The sequence below is a fragment of the Dryobates pubescens genome, chromosome 16 (assembly GCF_014839835.1).
Source record: "Dryobates pubescens isolate bDryPub1 chromosome 16, bDryPub1.pri, whole genome shotgun sequence".
NCBI lineage: Eukaryota > Metazoa > Chordata > Aves > Piciformes > Picidae > Dryobates > Dryobates pubescens.
This window is the reverse complement of record NC_071627.1, coordinates 15200623-15217136: the sequence shown is the minus strand read 5'-3', so window position 1 is coordinate 15217136 and position 16514 is coordinate 15200623. Positions and strand designations below refer to the sequence as shown.

Below are 16514 nucleotides of genomic sequence, written 5' to 3'. Positions count from 1 at the left end.
AGCTCTTACCCACTGAACAGATATTGCTATTGAATTTTTGGAAGATGTAACTGGATATAGGTCTCACAATTTCTGATGAACTGTGTAAAGGTTATGTTAGGAGGCTCCATAAACTGCTATGAATCATGAAGACTGTGGACAAAAAAATATTGGAAAGAACAAAACCAGAGGATAAGACCTAGGAGTTAGGTTCTACGTCACACCTGTGTTCCTTTTACTCTGGAAAACACAAGCAATGTTGCTTAGTTATTCTTAGGATCTGCAGGCTCCAATTTAATTAACTTTACCAAATGCCATGAAAAACCCATTGTCCTCATCCCTATCTCAGAGACACACTGAAATGAACATGTTAATTGATGAGAGCTTCTCAGATTTCAGCAAAACAGCAAAACTTGTCAAGCAGAGAGCACTCTCACAGACAGGCTGAAATACATTCTGTAGCTGCCGAGCATCCTAATTGCGGAACTGCTCAGAATGCTGAGGCAAAGTGCAAATACCCTGATTTGCAGGCACAATCAATTACCACTGCACAAATGCACTTCAAATACCATATGCAACCTGCTTCTCACTGATTCCTGTAAGGTTGATTGAGAGTAAGTAAATTTTGTGATTGGTGCATAGATAATTTTCCTTTAAAAACTGTTCAGATATAAATTTGACATTTGTAAATGATTATCTTTTGTTTGGCACAGTTACTTCCCAATTAAACTCTTTACATTTTGTAGGATACCATTATGTCAAGCCTCCTTGCTTCAAAATGCTTTTCTTGGCAACTCTCCTGACATGCAGGTGCTCATAGCAGATGCTGCGATAACCCTTACCCAAAAACCACTGTGTCTTCTCAGCAGTGCAAAGTTCTTCAATTTTACTGTTACCTGAGGCTACCAGTTTTCATGAATAGTTTCCAAGTGGCTGGCATGTCAACCCTTGGAAACTTGACATTTATTAAGAAAAAAGCCAACAACAACAAATTGTACACTGCCAGCTACAGGCCTTTGGACTTTATGTTGTTTATTCTGTAAAGCCTTTGTTTTTTCCCTTGGATTTTGTTGATCTGAAAAAGCTGAGCCTGACAATTTACAGTGAGGATTGTATTTTTCAATCATTGGCTGCCACAGAATACTTCAAAGCTTTTATTTTAGCAGAACTATTCATCCAAAAGAGCTCTGCAAGCCTTAATCAAGTCAAATAGCAGTATCTGTGTCTGCATTCACACATGGTCCAAAGATGGATTCTTCTTAAGGAGCTTTGACTACTGAGATATGTTCAAGCCCACAACACTGTGTAACTGGAGTACACAAGATGCTCCAGATTTGTAGGAAAGAACAAATGTGTCAGACAAGGTGGTAGAAGTTCTAAAGGGCAGGAGCCATAAAGAGGGAAAAGTTTATGACACCCCCTTTAGTGACAGGCAAATAGCTTGGCTGGTAAAGAAGGATACTATTGTGCATCATTGGGAGGATATCACCATACAGGACAGCCTCTGGACAACACTGAAGTGCTGCCAGTTTTAGTATGTCTTTGTATTTATCATAGAGGCTAAATGATGTATTCAAATACAATGATACCTAAAAGTAACTAAGGCTAGGTATTTCCACAACAGGAACTTAATCTTTCACTACAAAGCAGATGTTTGATATTAGCCCCTCAGATATTGTTTTTACAGTGGAAAAAATCCAAACCATGGCAGTTTATTTATAGATGAAAATGAAGAGGCCTAACAGTGAAAAAACACCAGGGGAATATACTGTCAAGAAATTCCTTTATCACACTGCAAAAAGTCATGACCCATAAGAAGTTTTTGGAAGTCATCACTCATGGTTTTCTGACTGAGCTGAAAAATTCTAGGATAACAACTGACAAAACTCTCATATTCCAAAAACAGGAGTCTTGACTGATGTCTGCTATGTGACAGAGGAACTGAATGAATAGAATAGAATAGAATAGAATAGAATAGAATAGAATAGAATAGAATAGAATAGAATAGAATAGAATAGAATAGAATAGAATAGAATTAACCAGGTTGGAAAAAACCTTTGAGATCATCGAGTCCAACCTATCACCTAACACTACCTAGTCAACTAAACCATGGCACCAAGAGCCCCATCCAGTCTCTTCCTACACACCTCCAGTGATGGTGACTCCACCACCTCCCTGGGCAGCACGTTCCAATGGCCAATCACTCTTTCTATGAAAAACTTCTTCCTAACATCCAACCTAAACCTCCCCTGGCAGAGCTTGAGACTGTGTCCTCTTGTTCTGGTGCTGGTTGCCTGGAGAAGAGACCAGCCCCCACCTGGCTACAACCTCCCTTCAGGTAGTTGTAGGCAGCAATAAAGTCTGCCCTGAGCCTTCTCTTCTCCAGGCTAAGCAACCCCAGCTCCCTCAGCCTCTCCTCATAGGGCTTGTGCTCTAAAACCCTCCCCAGCTTTGTTGCCCTTCTTCGAACACATTCCATCGAGTCAACATCTTGCCTCAGGGCAGGCAAGAGGGAACCCTTGGGCCCCAAATGAATCAAGCAACCTATCACAAAAACTTGCCTGTGTGACCCTACTCTTCTGCTATAGACTTTGACAGACAGACCCAGATTCCCAGACCCTTACCTAGCTCATCCTTTACAGCAGCCTGTGTACTCTAAGCAAGGATCTCAATGTTTCGTCTCCCCCTTCCCTCTTGCCTGCCCTGAGGCTTGGATTTCCACATCCTGTTGACTTCTCATCACAAAATGTCAGAGAAAGGAGAACTTAGAAGGTCTTAGGTCAGTCTGTTTGTACTTACAATGGTGCTGCTGAATGCCACTTGAGACCGGTTGCTGTCACAACGACCAAGTGACCTGTTCCTCGTATGCCCTTGAAAATGAGCCCTAGCACTCTGGGACCTCCTTAGAGGTCTCATGGTCCTCTGTTTATAAGTGGCTGCTCTCTCAATATTCATGGGAGGAAGAGTGAAGCTTTGAAGTTTCGCAAATTCTTCATCATCTAAATCCAACTCTTTGTGGGTTTCCAGGCGCTTGGCTGTAAAAAGAGAGAAAGAAAGTTTACATCTTGCTCTCTTCTTTGCATGCGCAGGAGGAATATGTTGGCCGGTTAAAAAAACGGAAACAAACTAAACCAAAGCTGAGACACATCAAAAGCCAGCACCAGAAAAACCTCACCATCTACTTTGGCAACTTCCCCTCTCCAATATTTATTATTGCAAGAAAACAAAAATGAATATTTGAAGTGATCAGTCATTGTTGTGGACTTCTGCTAATGCTTGGTCTCTTTAGCTGAATTTTGCAGTTGACTGAGGAGAGTGAAATATAATAATTCGTGGATATCCTGATGTTTTCAGTCACAGAGCACAAATACCTTTTTGGCAACTGCTTGCCAGCTTAATAAAATCCTTTGCACTGTGTAGAGAGAGAAAGTAGTGACCAAGAATGGGCCTGAGTCAAACCCTCAGTTTCAGAGCATCAAATGTCAGGTGTGATTGCAGCTAGGGTTGCCTGAGGAAAATGTACTGCTGTACCTTGCATACCACACAGAAGACCATGGTAATTACTTTTGGACCCACTGAGTTTAATTGCTAACTAATCTCAGTTTGTGAGTTTGTAAAAGGTTGGCTGGTATTCATTTAGAAAGGGAAATGTTCTCTGCACCCAAGTGGGCACTGAATGTGGGGCAAAGTCTAAGATGTCTGCAGAGGGAACCAGAAAACCTTTCCCATCTGATTTCTGAATCACTTAAAACACCCTCACTTCCATAAAACTCTGTAATAGGACTCCCTCATAAAATGAAGACAAATCCACAAAGCTCTACATACAGTCAGAAGGCTCTGTATGTTGAAAAATTAATTTCTAAATTAGTAACATTTAGTTGCTCAGAGAGAAAAGCAAATACCAAAAAAGAGTCACTTACCATTTTCCTGATGTGAAAATTCAATTCCATTGATAGTACAGCGTCGGAATACCATTTTGTTTTCTGTTAGTGTCCCAGTTTTGTCAGAGAAGATATACTGGATTTGTCCAAGATCTTCAGTAATATTTAGGGCACGACACTGTATAGGCAAATCTGCTTCTTCGTCATACAGGTCAATGTCATTGTGAATTAAGAAGACTTGGCCCAACTTGACTAACTCAATGGACACGTAAAGAGAAATGGGGATTAAAACCTGAAAGAGAGTTTAAATACTCAGTGAGAGGTGAGCAAACTCTTATTGCTTTCTGTCAGCAATGTTTTGGCACAGGTATGCCAACAATTTTCAGAGAAACATTTGTTCCTGGAGACATATTATAGGACTGAACAATAACAGTTCAGGGGAGAAAAATATATCCTGCGCACAACTGCAATGGATAAACAAAGTCAATAAGGGACAAATTTAAGACAAAAATCCTAGAATACCAAACACAAAGATGGGTCTTTCAGAGGATATTACAAAACTCTGAAAGGATACACTAGTACAGACTAATTCTTAATGTAAAAGAGGTTCACAAGCAATTACTACACATACAACACTTCCCACCCACTAGCTTCCCTGCACAGAAATAATAATGAATTCTTAAGATGCTCAAATATTCTGTTTCAGTAATGAAGAACACACCCCACAGAGAATCTCTGAGCAGCTCTGAAAGTTATCTTTGTATTTCATTCATATTAAAGAAATTCTGTCCTCTTAAATATCAGCAGTTGCATCAAGAAATCTGAAAAATAAACATGCTTTTCCCCCTCATCCCATAAAATGTTCTCTCCCAATTAGGTTTAATCAAACTCAAATATACAAGCGTCCTACCTCTAATTTAGATTCTTTCCTAAACCAGCTGAACCATACCTAGTTATTATTCCCTACTGGCAAAAATGACAATTTTTGTTTTGCTCTTTTCCAGAGATATGAAGAGACAGTCTTATTTTGGAATTCTGGACATAGACAGGAAAAAAAAAAAAAAAGATAAAAAAAAGGAAGCTGATTGTAAGCATCCACTTTATTGCATATGGTAGAGATTCTGGAGCTATTTAAAGATAGAATATATGTCCTTTCTGTCTATATCCTGTCAACAGCAAGGAAGAAAAATCTGCGGAAGGAGGGAAGGAGGGAAGGAGGGAAGGAGGGAAGGAGGGAAGGAGGGAAGGAGGGAAGGAGAAAGGGAGGGAGAAAGGGAGGGAGAAAGGGAGGGAGAAAGGGAGGGAGAAAGGGAGGGAGAAAGGGAGGGAGAAAGGGAGGGAGAAAGGGAGGGAGAAAGGGAGGGAGAAAGGGAGGGAGAAAGGGAGGGAGAAAGGGAGGGAGAAAGGGAGGGAGAAAGGGAGGGAGAAAGGGAGGGAGGGAGAAAGGGAGGGAGGGAGAAAGGGAGGGAGGGAGAAAGGGAGGGAGGGAGAAAGGGAGGGAGGGAGAAAGGGAGGGAGGGAGAAAGGGAGGGAGGGAGAAAGGGAGAGAGGGAGAAAGGGAGAGAGGGAGAAAGGGAGAGAGGGAGAAAGAAGCAAACTACATCATTTCACACTTGAATGATTTGAAACACTCCTAGCAATATTTAAAAATGGGATTAAGAAGGTACTGCACAGCTGTTAGTTGATATTAATTGTTCATTAGTGATTGTCCTCAGTTTTATGTAGTTTCTTCCTTGGAGGTTAGAGAGGTTTTTGTCTTTTACCTGCAACAGGATTATCATTGTCAAGAACATGTAGAAACCAGCAAGAACTGGAGACAGAAAATTGCCATTCTCATCTGGGACATCATAAGGCGGATGCTCTGAGAAGTTTCCAGTCCAAATGCCATGCCCTATAGGGATATTGAATACAACATTGAAATATGCTGAGCAATAAGCTGATTGACAAAGCTTCTGAAATTTGCAGATATGGACTGTGATGATAATTAAAAAGAAAGAACATTTCCAAAGCAACAATCCCCAAGCAAAGCTGTAAGTCTAATGGAGAGTGCAAAGTACAGGCAGAGCTGTGTAGCACATGCGTGTAATTGACATGCTAGATGGTCATGGAAAGTTTTATTTATTTCTCCTTCAGCAAGTGTTCCCCAGGGCTCTTAGTTCTGCTCTCTCTATGTAGCTTGCAGCAATGTCCATCTCTACCTCCTGCCTTTAGAAGTCATCAGCGCTGAAGACTCCCATTCCTAAAAGAAATAAAACTTATAGCCTTTGTATAGACAAGTTGAAATCTTTCTTCTCCTTCCTGACCATTCTTGATTTCAACTTTTGTTGGCAATGATTCTATAATTCAGTCTAGTTCATTTTTACATTACCTTCAATTATGTCATACCCCAAAACTGCTTCTTCCCCCATGTCTTAAATATTACTAGATTGCATTACTACAATTAAGCTTCCATTTCAGGTCTTAACAACATCCCATCATGACTACTTTATTGCCTTTCATACTGCCCTTACTGAAATAAACTGTGCTCAAGGATGTTACTAATTTACAGCATCAGAAACTTCACACAGAGTGAGGACAGTTTTGTTTCCCTCATTGCAGCATTGCTCAAAAAAAACTCTATTAGCCTACTTTGCATATCCAGCTCTGAAAAAATTTTTCTGTTAGCACCAGTTAAGCAAGCAGCTGTTTTGCAGCAGCTGCCCACTAAAATGGAGCCAAACCCATTCAAGTTATTTCAGCAATGCTTTCTGGTTGCTAGACACCATGCTCACAACTTAGCAAGAACAACTATATTCTACAAGCCACTTCTTGCTTCAATTTTCACTCGTGAGATTTCTTCCTAGAACCCTACGTTCAGACAAGGTTACACAGCACAAACTCATCGTAGAGCTAAGGGACATTTTGAATGGATGTAAGCTAAAAACTTGACACTGATTTACATGTTTCACTTAGACTACAAACACTTATTTTTATTTATTTATTTTTCCAAACCTGAGCAGATAAATTGGTTTTTAAATGCTGGGTTTTTTCAGTCCGAGACCATTTTATTACTCAAGGGCCCTAATGCACACACAAAAGAGATGTCTCTAAATCTACATGACAGCAAGCAGGGAATAATGACAATGCAGTCTCTGCAGACCTCAGTTGTCAAACTGAAATCCCATTTCTGTGTCAAAAAGAGTCCACTGCAACATGAAGGAATAAAATTTAAAAAGCAATTAAATCAGTTCAATTGTTCATCTTTTTCTGGATGGCCCTTAATTCTACTACTATTACACTGATAACTGGCTGATGTGTCATATCACATATCCAGAGCAGGCTCAGGAAAACTTGCCAGGGCCACAGCATTTGACTTTGTCAGTGAAAACCAAAATCAGAGCAGTAGCACTAATCACAGAATCACAGAATGTTTTGGGTTGGAAGGGATCTTAAAAATCATTCTGTTCCAACTCCCCTGCCATGGGCAGGAAAAACGTCCACTAGACCAGGTTGCTCAAAGCCCCAGCCAACCTGACCTTGAACACTTTGAGAGAGGGGTCATCCACAACTTCTCTGGGCAAACTGTTCCAGTCTCACTACTCTCCTAGTGAAGAAGCACTGAGATGTAATCAATTAAAAAGAAAAGAGGCTTTGAACAGAAAGTGGTCATTGGAGCCTCTGCTACCTCCTTAAAGCAGTGACTCATTCAAATGCCACTGTACTGAAAATTTGGCCCTTTCAACAGCATTATGAGTTCCTATTAATCCTGACCTGCCTGGAACAGATTAGTATCAGAGCTGGAAGGCAAGCAGGTGCTTATGTGCAGTGAAGATGTTTTTGAGATTAACATTCTAGTGAAGTCCAGTCAGCTAACCCCAGTTATTATATTCAAGTGTTCTCAGTTGCAAAGACCCTAAAAAAATGCAGGCTATTCCTAGCTAAACAATTATTTAATCCCACAGCTTCCTGTAAAGGGGCTTTTGAGAAAGAAGGTACTTGTGGAGACTGTAGATTGGATGAATTGTAAAATCTACATAATTTTATTTTTACTTTTGCTGTAATACACAAAGAACATCCACTCAAGAAGCAGATCTCAGATGGCAAGTAATAATTCCTGCAGTGCATTAACCAGCTTCCTTGTTTTACACATATTTTACCACAGTGGAATATGGGTCTATCTGAAATGTTTATAGCCATGGATGAGTTTTCCTTAATCCAAATTCTTCAGGTTTGCCATTTTAAGTTGCTGTTGGAAAAATGAGAGCTTAAAGATCCTGAGAACATTCAGCACATGTCTAGAAGACCAAACTTAACCAACGTTTAAGATAAGCAATGAAACAGAGGATTTTTGTCAGTGCTTCATACCTACTGCTCCAACAAGACACATCACAAACAGGAGTCCCACACATAAGAATATATCCATATTCATCCGTCGCTCCAACTTGCTGCGCTTGTAACGAGGACCATTGTTATTTAGCATGGCCTTAGTTTCATGACCTTCAAAACACAAATTAATATTATCATGTTTATGTAATATTTTGTAGGGTTTAACAAAATATTTTTCTCACAAAATAAGAGCAGAATGCCTATGTTGTTAATTTGACTTTAGTTCTATTCAGTAATTTTATTGCCCACCTTCTCATTTGACTGAGTAGCAGAATATATCAGAGGCTAAATCCAGAGGTTTACAAAAGCCCTCCATTACATTACAGATTTCATCTGTCATATACATTTTACTTGCCCAAAGACTGCAAACTCAGCAGTCAGTAGATCACATAAATACTCAAAAGCCAAATCTCCTTGAGAATAAAAGGACAATAGTATTGTATTTTTGTATTTTACAAACAACTTGATTAGGTGCTATAGAGATTCCTGAAACCTACATTTGAATACTTTTCAGCAGCTATTTTAAAGGCACCAGCCACAATTCATGTGTTAAATAAAATTCAACATGTCAGACCCAGCAGTGACAGGCACTGATGTTATTTAGTTTTTCACTATGTGGTTGTAAAGTGCTAACAAAGCACTGGTATGAGAAAAAAAACACACCAAACCTCTAATCCTTAAAATTCACTGAATTAGAATTGAGCTGGTATACTTGTAATAGGAAAAAAGAAGCCATGAGACAGAAATTGCTTTTTCTAGTCTATTAATGTTATCTAAACTGTGGCTCAGCAAGTGGGATATCTGGATACCATCTGTTGCTATATTAAATGATATCTTTTATATTTATTTCTACAGTCCTTCCCCTGAAATGCAGACCTTGTAGTCTTGTATTGAGTTTTCATTTGTCTGTGCATGGTGTATGTGAGAGGGACTGTTTTCCTTTTGGCTTTCTCTAGGGAGGTGATCTGAACCAAAAGCTGGAAGTCAGGTGTGATTCAGTCATGCCTGCTGGATTAATTCCCGGTTTATATCAAAGGTTATTAACTGAGGCAGAGAGCAAGAGAGAAAATTACTCTCCAGCCTTATGTTCAAAGCATTAACCTGAGAGCTGGGATTCCTGACTTCCTGTTCCAATGAACATGTAATTATTTACCCAACCTGGAGCTATGTCTGTGGGACTAGCTTATCCTACCAATGTTCCTTCTTTTCCAACAAATGTCAATGTGCATACCCACTTGTTCTACACAGTCAGGTATTCAGGGCACAACTTGTGAAGCAGATGTATGTTCACTCCCACACAAGCAGAAGTGAGAAAAAACCCCAAGTGTTCCCTTTGGCAAACAAATGCTCTAACCACCAAGCTACACAGAAGAGAAGGGTACTGCTGCCTGCACTTCTGTTCTTCCAGCAGCTGTGAGAAACTTGTTCCTCACTTTTCGTTTATGTCAGGCTTAATGGAAACAAAACAAAACCAAACCCTCTAACCCTTTCCAGAAAACTCTCAAGGAAATGTTGATGGATTTATTTGGGGAAGAAAACAGAAGATATTTCTTTCCAAATATCACCTCTGCCATTCCCTTCCACTTCAGCTGACCAACAAGAAAAGGATACACCTGTGATACAGTTATCACCTTTCAAGAAATAGAATATTAAAAATGAGAGGAATAAATGACTTTGCTCTCCTCTAATCTTCACAGTTTCATATGCTGTGCAACACAGCACCTCACCTACCACCCCGCTAGGACCTTGTCTCTCTATTCATGGATGCTGAAGGGCTTATCTGAAACTTCATTCTGGTACTTTATTATTTGGAAAAGCATATAATTCTTGCTGCTGTCCTTATCACAATGAGGAAACTATATTGGCTGTCACTCTGTAATGAGGTTTTTGTGCATTAGTGCTATTGCTTTGTGTAGAACTATTTAGGCAGCCAGGGAAAGTACAGCCATATTTGGGTCAGATGAGAACTGCACAGGCTAAATAATTGTGTTAAGTGATGGCTGTACTCTTCACAAAGGCTTCCATTAGAAAGTAAGTTTGAGGAGTAATAGAGTTATAAAAATGGAGAATGTGCCATCTTATTATATGACTGATCTTGATTGTTCAGAAAAGGTCACAGACCATGATTAAAAGCCAGAATATAATCAATGTCAAAGAACCCTAGAAATTAAGCTCAAGGGAGTCTAATTTTAGAAGAAAAAGAATAAACTTTTATACTGACATTTACAATAAGATGTGGGAAATGGAACTGAAGACTTACTCAGATCAAAGACACCATATCTTGAGAATGACTTTAAAACTCTAATCTTTGCAACCTGCAGCTTAAGCAACGTTAACAGAGATCCACATTAGTATCTGTACTGATAGCCAAAGGAACATACTGGGAGATCTTAACTAAAGAGAAGAAAAATAGGAATTCTAAGGGGAGAAGGGGAGATAAGTTACTCCAGACATTATCAAGATATTTGACAGAGACAAAGATAGTGCCACTTGCCAGAGACCCAGTGCAAGACAGTCTGGCTTTGGAGATAGATGAGCAATAGCTTTACTTCAAAAAAGTTATGTAATTTTCCCATGTACTAACAGTTTTAAATGTCAAACTGTGGTGGAATATTAGACTATTCACTTAAAGTTATTTCCAGGGAAATTATGTATTTACCTAGACAGAAAATACATCTTACCTGCATATATAACAATTCCTACTGCAGCCTCAGTATTTCTGATTGTGCATCCACGAAGCAAGAGGCTTTCAATGTTAAACCCAATCCGTTCATGATTTGGCTGCTCCCTAGAAGACATAAACAAACAAACAAAAAAGCAATGCCTTTTTCTGTTCTAATAGAATATTAAACAATTTTTTTTTGTGTGCATGTTTAAGTTGAACTCAACAAACTCTGAAGGACTTATTTTGCTTGTGATCCACATAGCTTCAGTTAAGACCCCAGTAAGAAGTTAGAGAGAAGTCCAAGTATCTCTTTTAAAGAACACTTGCAAGGGCTGTGTATCATGATGTCAATGTGAAACAAATTTGACTTTCACTCAGTACTTTATCTGGCAGGTTCAGTGTCTCATAAATGAAGCCAAGATTTATTATGTGACTTAATTCAGATGGATTCCTTTTAGAAAGATGAGCAGGGTTTGCCTGCTCATAGGGGCTCAGATGAATACATCCACACGCTACAAGGGCTTCTGTCAGCCATCAAATGGCTTCTCATCTTTGTGAACCTCAGTTCAAACAGTCTCTAGGCTGAGGCTCTCTTCATTCTCACGAAGGACAGAATTTTCATCCTGTCTGAGAATGTCCCATTACACACTAGATGCTTCTGCTAGCAGAATAGACTGATGAAAACAGAAATTGTAAGGTCAGAGCCCCATCAGGCAGGCAAGTTGTTACTTGGCTCTGCAAATGAAAGCAAAAAACTAATTTTGCTTACAGTTTTTATTATACACCCTGATTGGCTTCTCCAGAGATCTTTACCAAAGCTGAGATTCTTCACTTCAGTCACTCCATCTGGTTTTGCTATGTAAATATAATCATCTGAAAAGGTTTTTTTGTCTAGAATATGTATCTTTTGCTACTTTCTATTTGATATTTGGTATTGTGTTTATCAGTAAACTTCTGTGTCACTTAAATGGAGGGCAAGGTTAGTTACTATCTTCAGGGCTAGGTACAGTCCTACACCTATGTGCAGCTGCACATTATTACATGACATCAAACCAGACAAATTAAAAGGTTTAGGTGTCAGCAACCTACAGCTGGTAAAAATGTGAAAAATAATGTCAGAAGCTTGTTTTGTCTGGGAATCTAGATTCAGCCTTGGTGAAGTTCATCTAGTAGAAGCCCTCTTGCTTTCCTGTAAGCAGAATTTGCTGTGGTCAGGCATGTCAGAAGGATGTCATTAAGTTTTTACATTTTCAGCCAGAGAGTGCACTGCTACTGTTTTATAGCAAGGCAACAGAGCTTCAATAATTTATTATAGGTTCTTGGAGAAAGATGTAACCTGCTACAAGTAATTTTGCTCAATAGCTCAAATAACAGCATACTAAAGAACTAAAGACAGAAGCTTCACTAACTGCTGATAAGTAGTTTTCACTGGCAAATCCTTTCATCTACCCCTGAAGCAGGGAGAGATAAGGCAGCTAATTCCATATTCCACCAAGCAGGTGAGATAATAGGCATCTCCAAAAGAGATTTCTGTTCCAGACTTTCAGCAATGATTTGAAGATTTTGAAGCCAGTCCTGGGCCCTAAGGGTGTGTATCTGTTTGTATTTTCTTGTGACATATCACCTCCATTTTTACAATCTCAGTGCTCTTGTGCCATAGTACAGCAGGCTAATTGGAAGGATTGCTCCCATTTAGATTATACCCAGTGGTCCTCAAAGCCAGCAACCACGGCCAGCAATCAATGTAAATTTGACCTCTTTTTCCCTTTTAAGATATCACAGCAGAGAGGAAATGGCATTGCTATTAGAGGCATCATTCTTACAGGGCATAAATTCTCAAGACCAGATTAAGCTAATGAGTGAGAACCCTCTAGTTCACTCTTGTTAGAGGATCTGGTCATTTACAGTTACTTCGAGTGCAAGACTTTCACTGTAGAGAGTCTCTTGGAGAAACATTAACTCCTGGTTTAGCTACCAGTAAACTTAACAGAATTGGGGCATAGTGATGGTGACAGGCTGGTACAGTTAATTACATAATGTTGGGCATGTATTTGGTCTGTGGCAGCAGGTATTTCAGAAGTTCTCTGGAGTGGGAATCACCTACAGTCATTCTGAAGAGGTCATCGGGAAATAGGTGCCCTGTGCTGGAGGGTAAGATGATTTTAGGACATGAGCCATGAGATGCAAACTGGCCTTACAGCCAGGAAATGGACTTACATCTGTGGAATTTTCTAGTGTAAATTTTCCTGTTATGTCTGTGTCGAATTATTTAATGAAACAGAACATAGACAGAGGATGTGGCTTTTCCCTCACATACACAGGTTTACACTATAAGTAAAAGGTTATATTTTTATACTAGTCTAGCACATTGGTTCAGAAGGGTCTTTCTTACTTGGTTGCTTTTTCTAGCTGGAAGAAGAAAGTCTGATTTGCTTGTTAGATCCTGGTTAACTTTTCCCCGTGGACACAAATGTGAAGAAACTAGAGCTACGCAGCTGAATATCTTTAAAAATTAGGGAGGACTTAGACTTAAAATCTAGCCTAGCCAAACCCTCAGGTGAAATGTAAATAAGCTTGTGTCTGAATTCTGAAAAGAGCTCAAGCCTTGTGAGAACAGTTTGTATGAAACAAACATAAATTCAGTGTCAAGCCTCAATTCTGCCTTGCCTCAGATTCCAGTCTATACTGACTTCTGAATCCAGGAATAGATAATAGTGACATCCATCAATTTCTGTTAAATATGTTCCTACCATCCAGTTCCTCCAAGAGGAATATTAAAGTTCAGATACAAAATGCATTTATGGGTAACAAATACTTACATGTACCCTTTGAATTTATTGAGATCATTGTTAGGCACTTCACAGACAATGGTGTTCTGGAAAAATTCAGGTTCAAACAAAGAATTCTGCAAGAGGAAACAGACCAATAATGAGTGTCAAATCCAATGAGTATTTCAAATGCTTAACAATAAGAGCAGCTAAGTGTAGGCCACCAGCATAGTTAGGGGCTGGAACACTTCCCCTATGAGAAGAGGCAGAGGGAGCTTAGCTCATTCAGCCTAAAGCAAAGCTTCAGAGGGGCTGAGTAAAGATCTGAGATTTTCCTCTCTTGGATTACGACCTGGTTAAGTTAAATGAAGAAAATGCAGTGTATTGGACAAGACATCACAGATTCCAATTAGTGAAAACATCTGTCTTCTTTTCAAGTGAATGTAACAAACAGTTCAAATTATGTATTAAATAAAAACAGCCTTCAAACAAAACCAAGCTCAAATGAAAATAATTTCTGGGTTTATCAGGATTGTGAAATATGTCAGAAGAGTTGAGTTACTGGCCAGGGTGGTATAACCATAAAATAAGTGCAAACATGCCACAACTCCTTAAACTTCAAATAAAATTATCCTACACAAATAAAACTAAAAGCAAGACCAGCACAGAAAACCACCACCAACAAAAAAAAAAACAAACTACAAAATGAACAAATGAACAAACCAACCCCAAAGAATGAAGGCAGTAGAATAAGTCCAAACTGCCAAGAGACACAAAACAATACAGAGCTCTTCAGGCTATGTACTTGCTCAAAAAGAGCTTGGAGCTGAAGTGAGACAATTTTGCTTGATTTCCCCTGTGATCAAGGAAACAGGCTGGGATTTTCTACTGTGTGAAGCAGTCCAGAAAGCAGATAGCATGAGAGGTATTTGACTGCTTTCTTAACACACAAGACTTTGTTTTTAAATTAAGAAAATTGTATTAAAAATGGGATGTGAGAAATATGAAAGAGAACTATTACTGATGGGCCATACAATCTTTAAAAGAACTCTAAGTCACTTTAACCCAAACTCCTCCCATTGGGGAAGGTGGAAATCAAATCTGCTGCGGGGCCTCCCTACACTACACTTTTCTACAACAAGAGAGACTTCTAAATATTAAACTCCTCCAGAAACTACAAACCCTGGGAAACTTCCATTGGAATTCACATAAAACATTCCCAGATTCGAAGAGGACTTCCTTTTGCTGCCAGTCCAAGTCTTCGTTATTTCTTCACTGTAATTTTTACATTACTGTTTCCCTCTTTTTTTTCTTTTTCGAGCAATACACACAGTCTTTGTAAATATATATAAGCACATGCAATCAGCAAGTCTGATCTAAATATATAGTTGAAGGAAATACAAAAGTCTGATGACCATAAGGGCATTTTGTGTACCTTCTGATCCAAAAATTTTCACTGCTTACAATACCAGACACAACTGGCTGTGGAAAATGGTGCAGTTATGTCTAATGCACTGGCAGCTGTGCCTCACCACCAATAACACAAAAAGATCTTCCTAATGGCACTGCTACTAATGACTAAAAAAGTGGATGTAAATCCTAGATTGCCTGCCAAGTGTTTGGATTTCTTCTCTGCTGGAGTGATTCCAGTGGAACAAACAATGGAACATGCTACAACTCCTTAAACTTCCTGTATTTGAAAAACTGCCCTGCTATGTTTGAGAGAATATTAAATATGTAGCAAGTACAACTCCTTAAGTCACATTTTCTTGTTTACTTCAGGCTTATCAAACATGACTTAAGAAAATATACCAGTAAATTGTTTGCAGAAAGAAAATGTTATGGCCCATGGGGAACAAAAAGGTGATTTTAGCATTCATACTTGACCTCTGCTAACTATCAAACTGTTGTCAAATACATCACTTTTATTTAACTTTCTGCATTTTCATTTACCTTGAGTACCTATGCAGTAGCTTATTATACTCTTATAAAAGATTCCATTATTTTGTGGCAACTCTGTGTGCCTTGGAGCAGTTCCTAGTTAAACTGCCATACATCTACCTGCCTAGCAAATGAGCAATAGTATAGCAGCTGCAACAGAGAAACAAAATCCGTAAGGAAGCCTTAGGCCACTCTGAAAGAGGGGCCATAAGCTCTCTTCCAATTTCCATGCAGAAAAAAAATTCTCTGAGTAGAAGCACCTTTGCTAGGGGATTCACTGTCCTAACAGTGCTGTTGTCCTAAAAGTGACACCATGTGTTGTTGCCTAAGCATCTCTTGATGCAGTTCGCTGATAAAAAATATTGTCTGAGCTAATCTTCCTTTTTCCACAGCAATTACTATGTTGGAATAACAAAAATCTTTTAGGACAAACTGCTGCTTTCCACACAGGGTATCAGCTCCAACATGCAAAATACTTTCATGAGATGTATCAGCCTGTCAGAACCCGTGCACTTCATGGCTGGAGTGTGTGACAGTGGGACCAGCCCTGCACTACATTGTCAGCAGACATACCTGGCTGGAGAAGCCCAGCACAACTTGTCGTTGTTTAAGGTTGGTCTCTCCGTCGAGATTGGCAGTTTCCAAGTGACAGATCCCATTCTGATCAGAGGAGTAGAGCAGTAGGATATCAGCTGGGATGGTCTCGTTGCACTGCAGCTGCACAAAATCCCCCACTCGGACATCCTTCCAGCACTTCTCAACGTAAGCATGTTCTTCCCTGTTGCATTAAAAACATGTCATGGGTGAATAGTGACATTAGGAAGGCAGGGCTCTTTGTTAGTAGGGCTTCAAAAAACAAACAAACAGGGGAATGGTGACACAATGTTGGGTTTTTTTGTTTGGGGGGGGGGGTGG

The 16514-nt window shown here is 39.4% G+C and overlaps 1 protein-coding gene across 1 annotated transcript in view; it reads right to left on the bottom strand.

Annotated features, from left to right (window-relative positions):
• The window catches only part of ATP10B (ATPase phospholipid transporting 10B (putative)), a 207080-nt gene that overhangs the window by 17406 nt on the left and 173160 nt on the right, over positions 1 to 16514 (bottom strand). The window contains exons 5-11 of the mRNA XM_054168268.1: positions 16173 to 16377; positions 13710 to 13795; positions 10907 to 11013; positions 8205 to 8336; positions 5624 to 5751; positions 3900 to 4152; positions 2779 to 3014 (exon numbers count right to left, since the gene is read on the bottom strand). Coding sequence (XP_054024243.1) covers positions 2779 to 3014; positions 3900 to 4152; positions 5624 to 5751; positions 8205 to 8336; positions 10907 to 11013; positions 13710 to 13795; positions 16173 to 16377 — 1147 coding nt within the window. The remainder of the gene's footprint in view (positions 1 to 2778; positions 3015 to 3899; positions 4153 to 5623; positions 5752 to 8204; positions 8337 to 10906; positions 11014 to 13709; positions 13796 to 16172; positions 16378 to 16514) is intronic.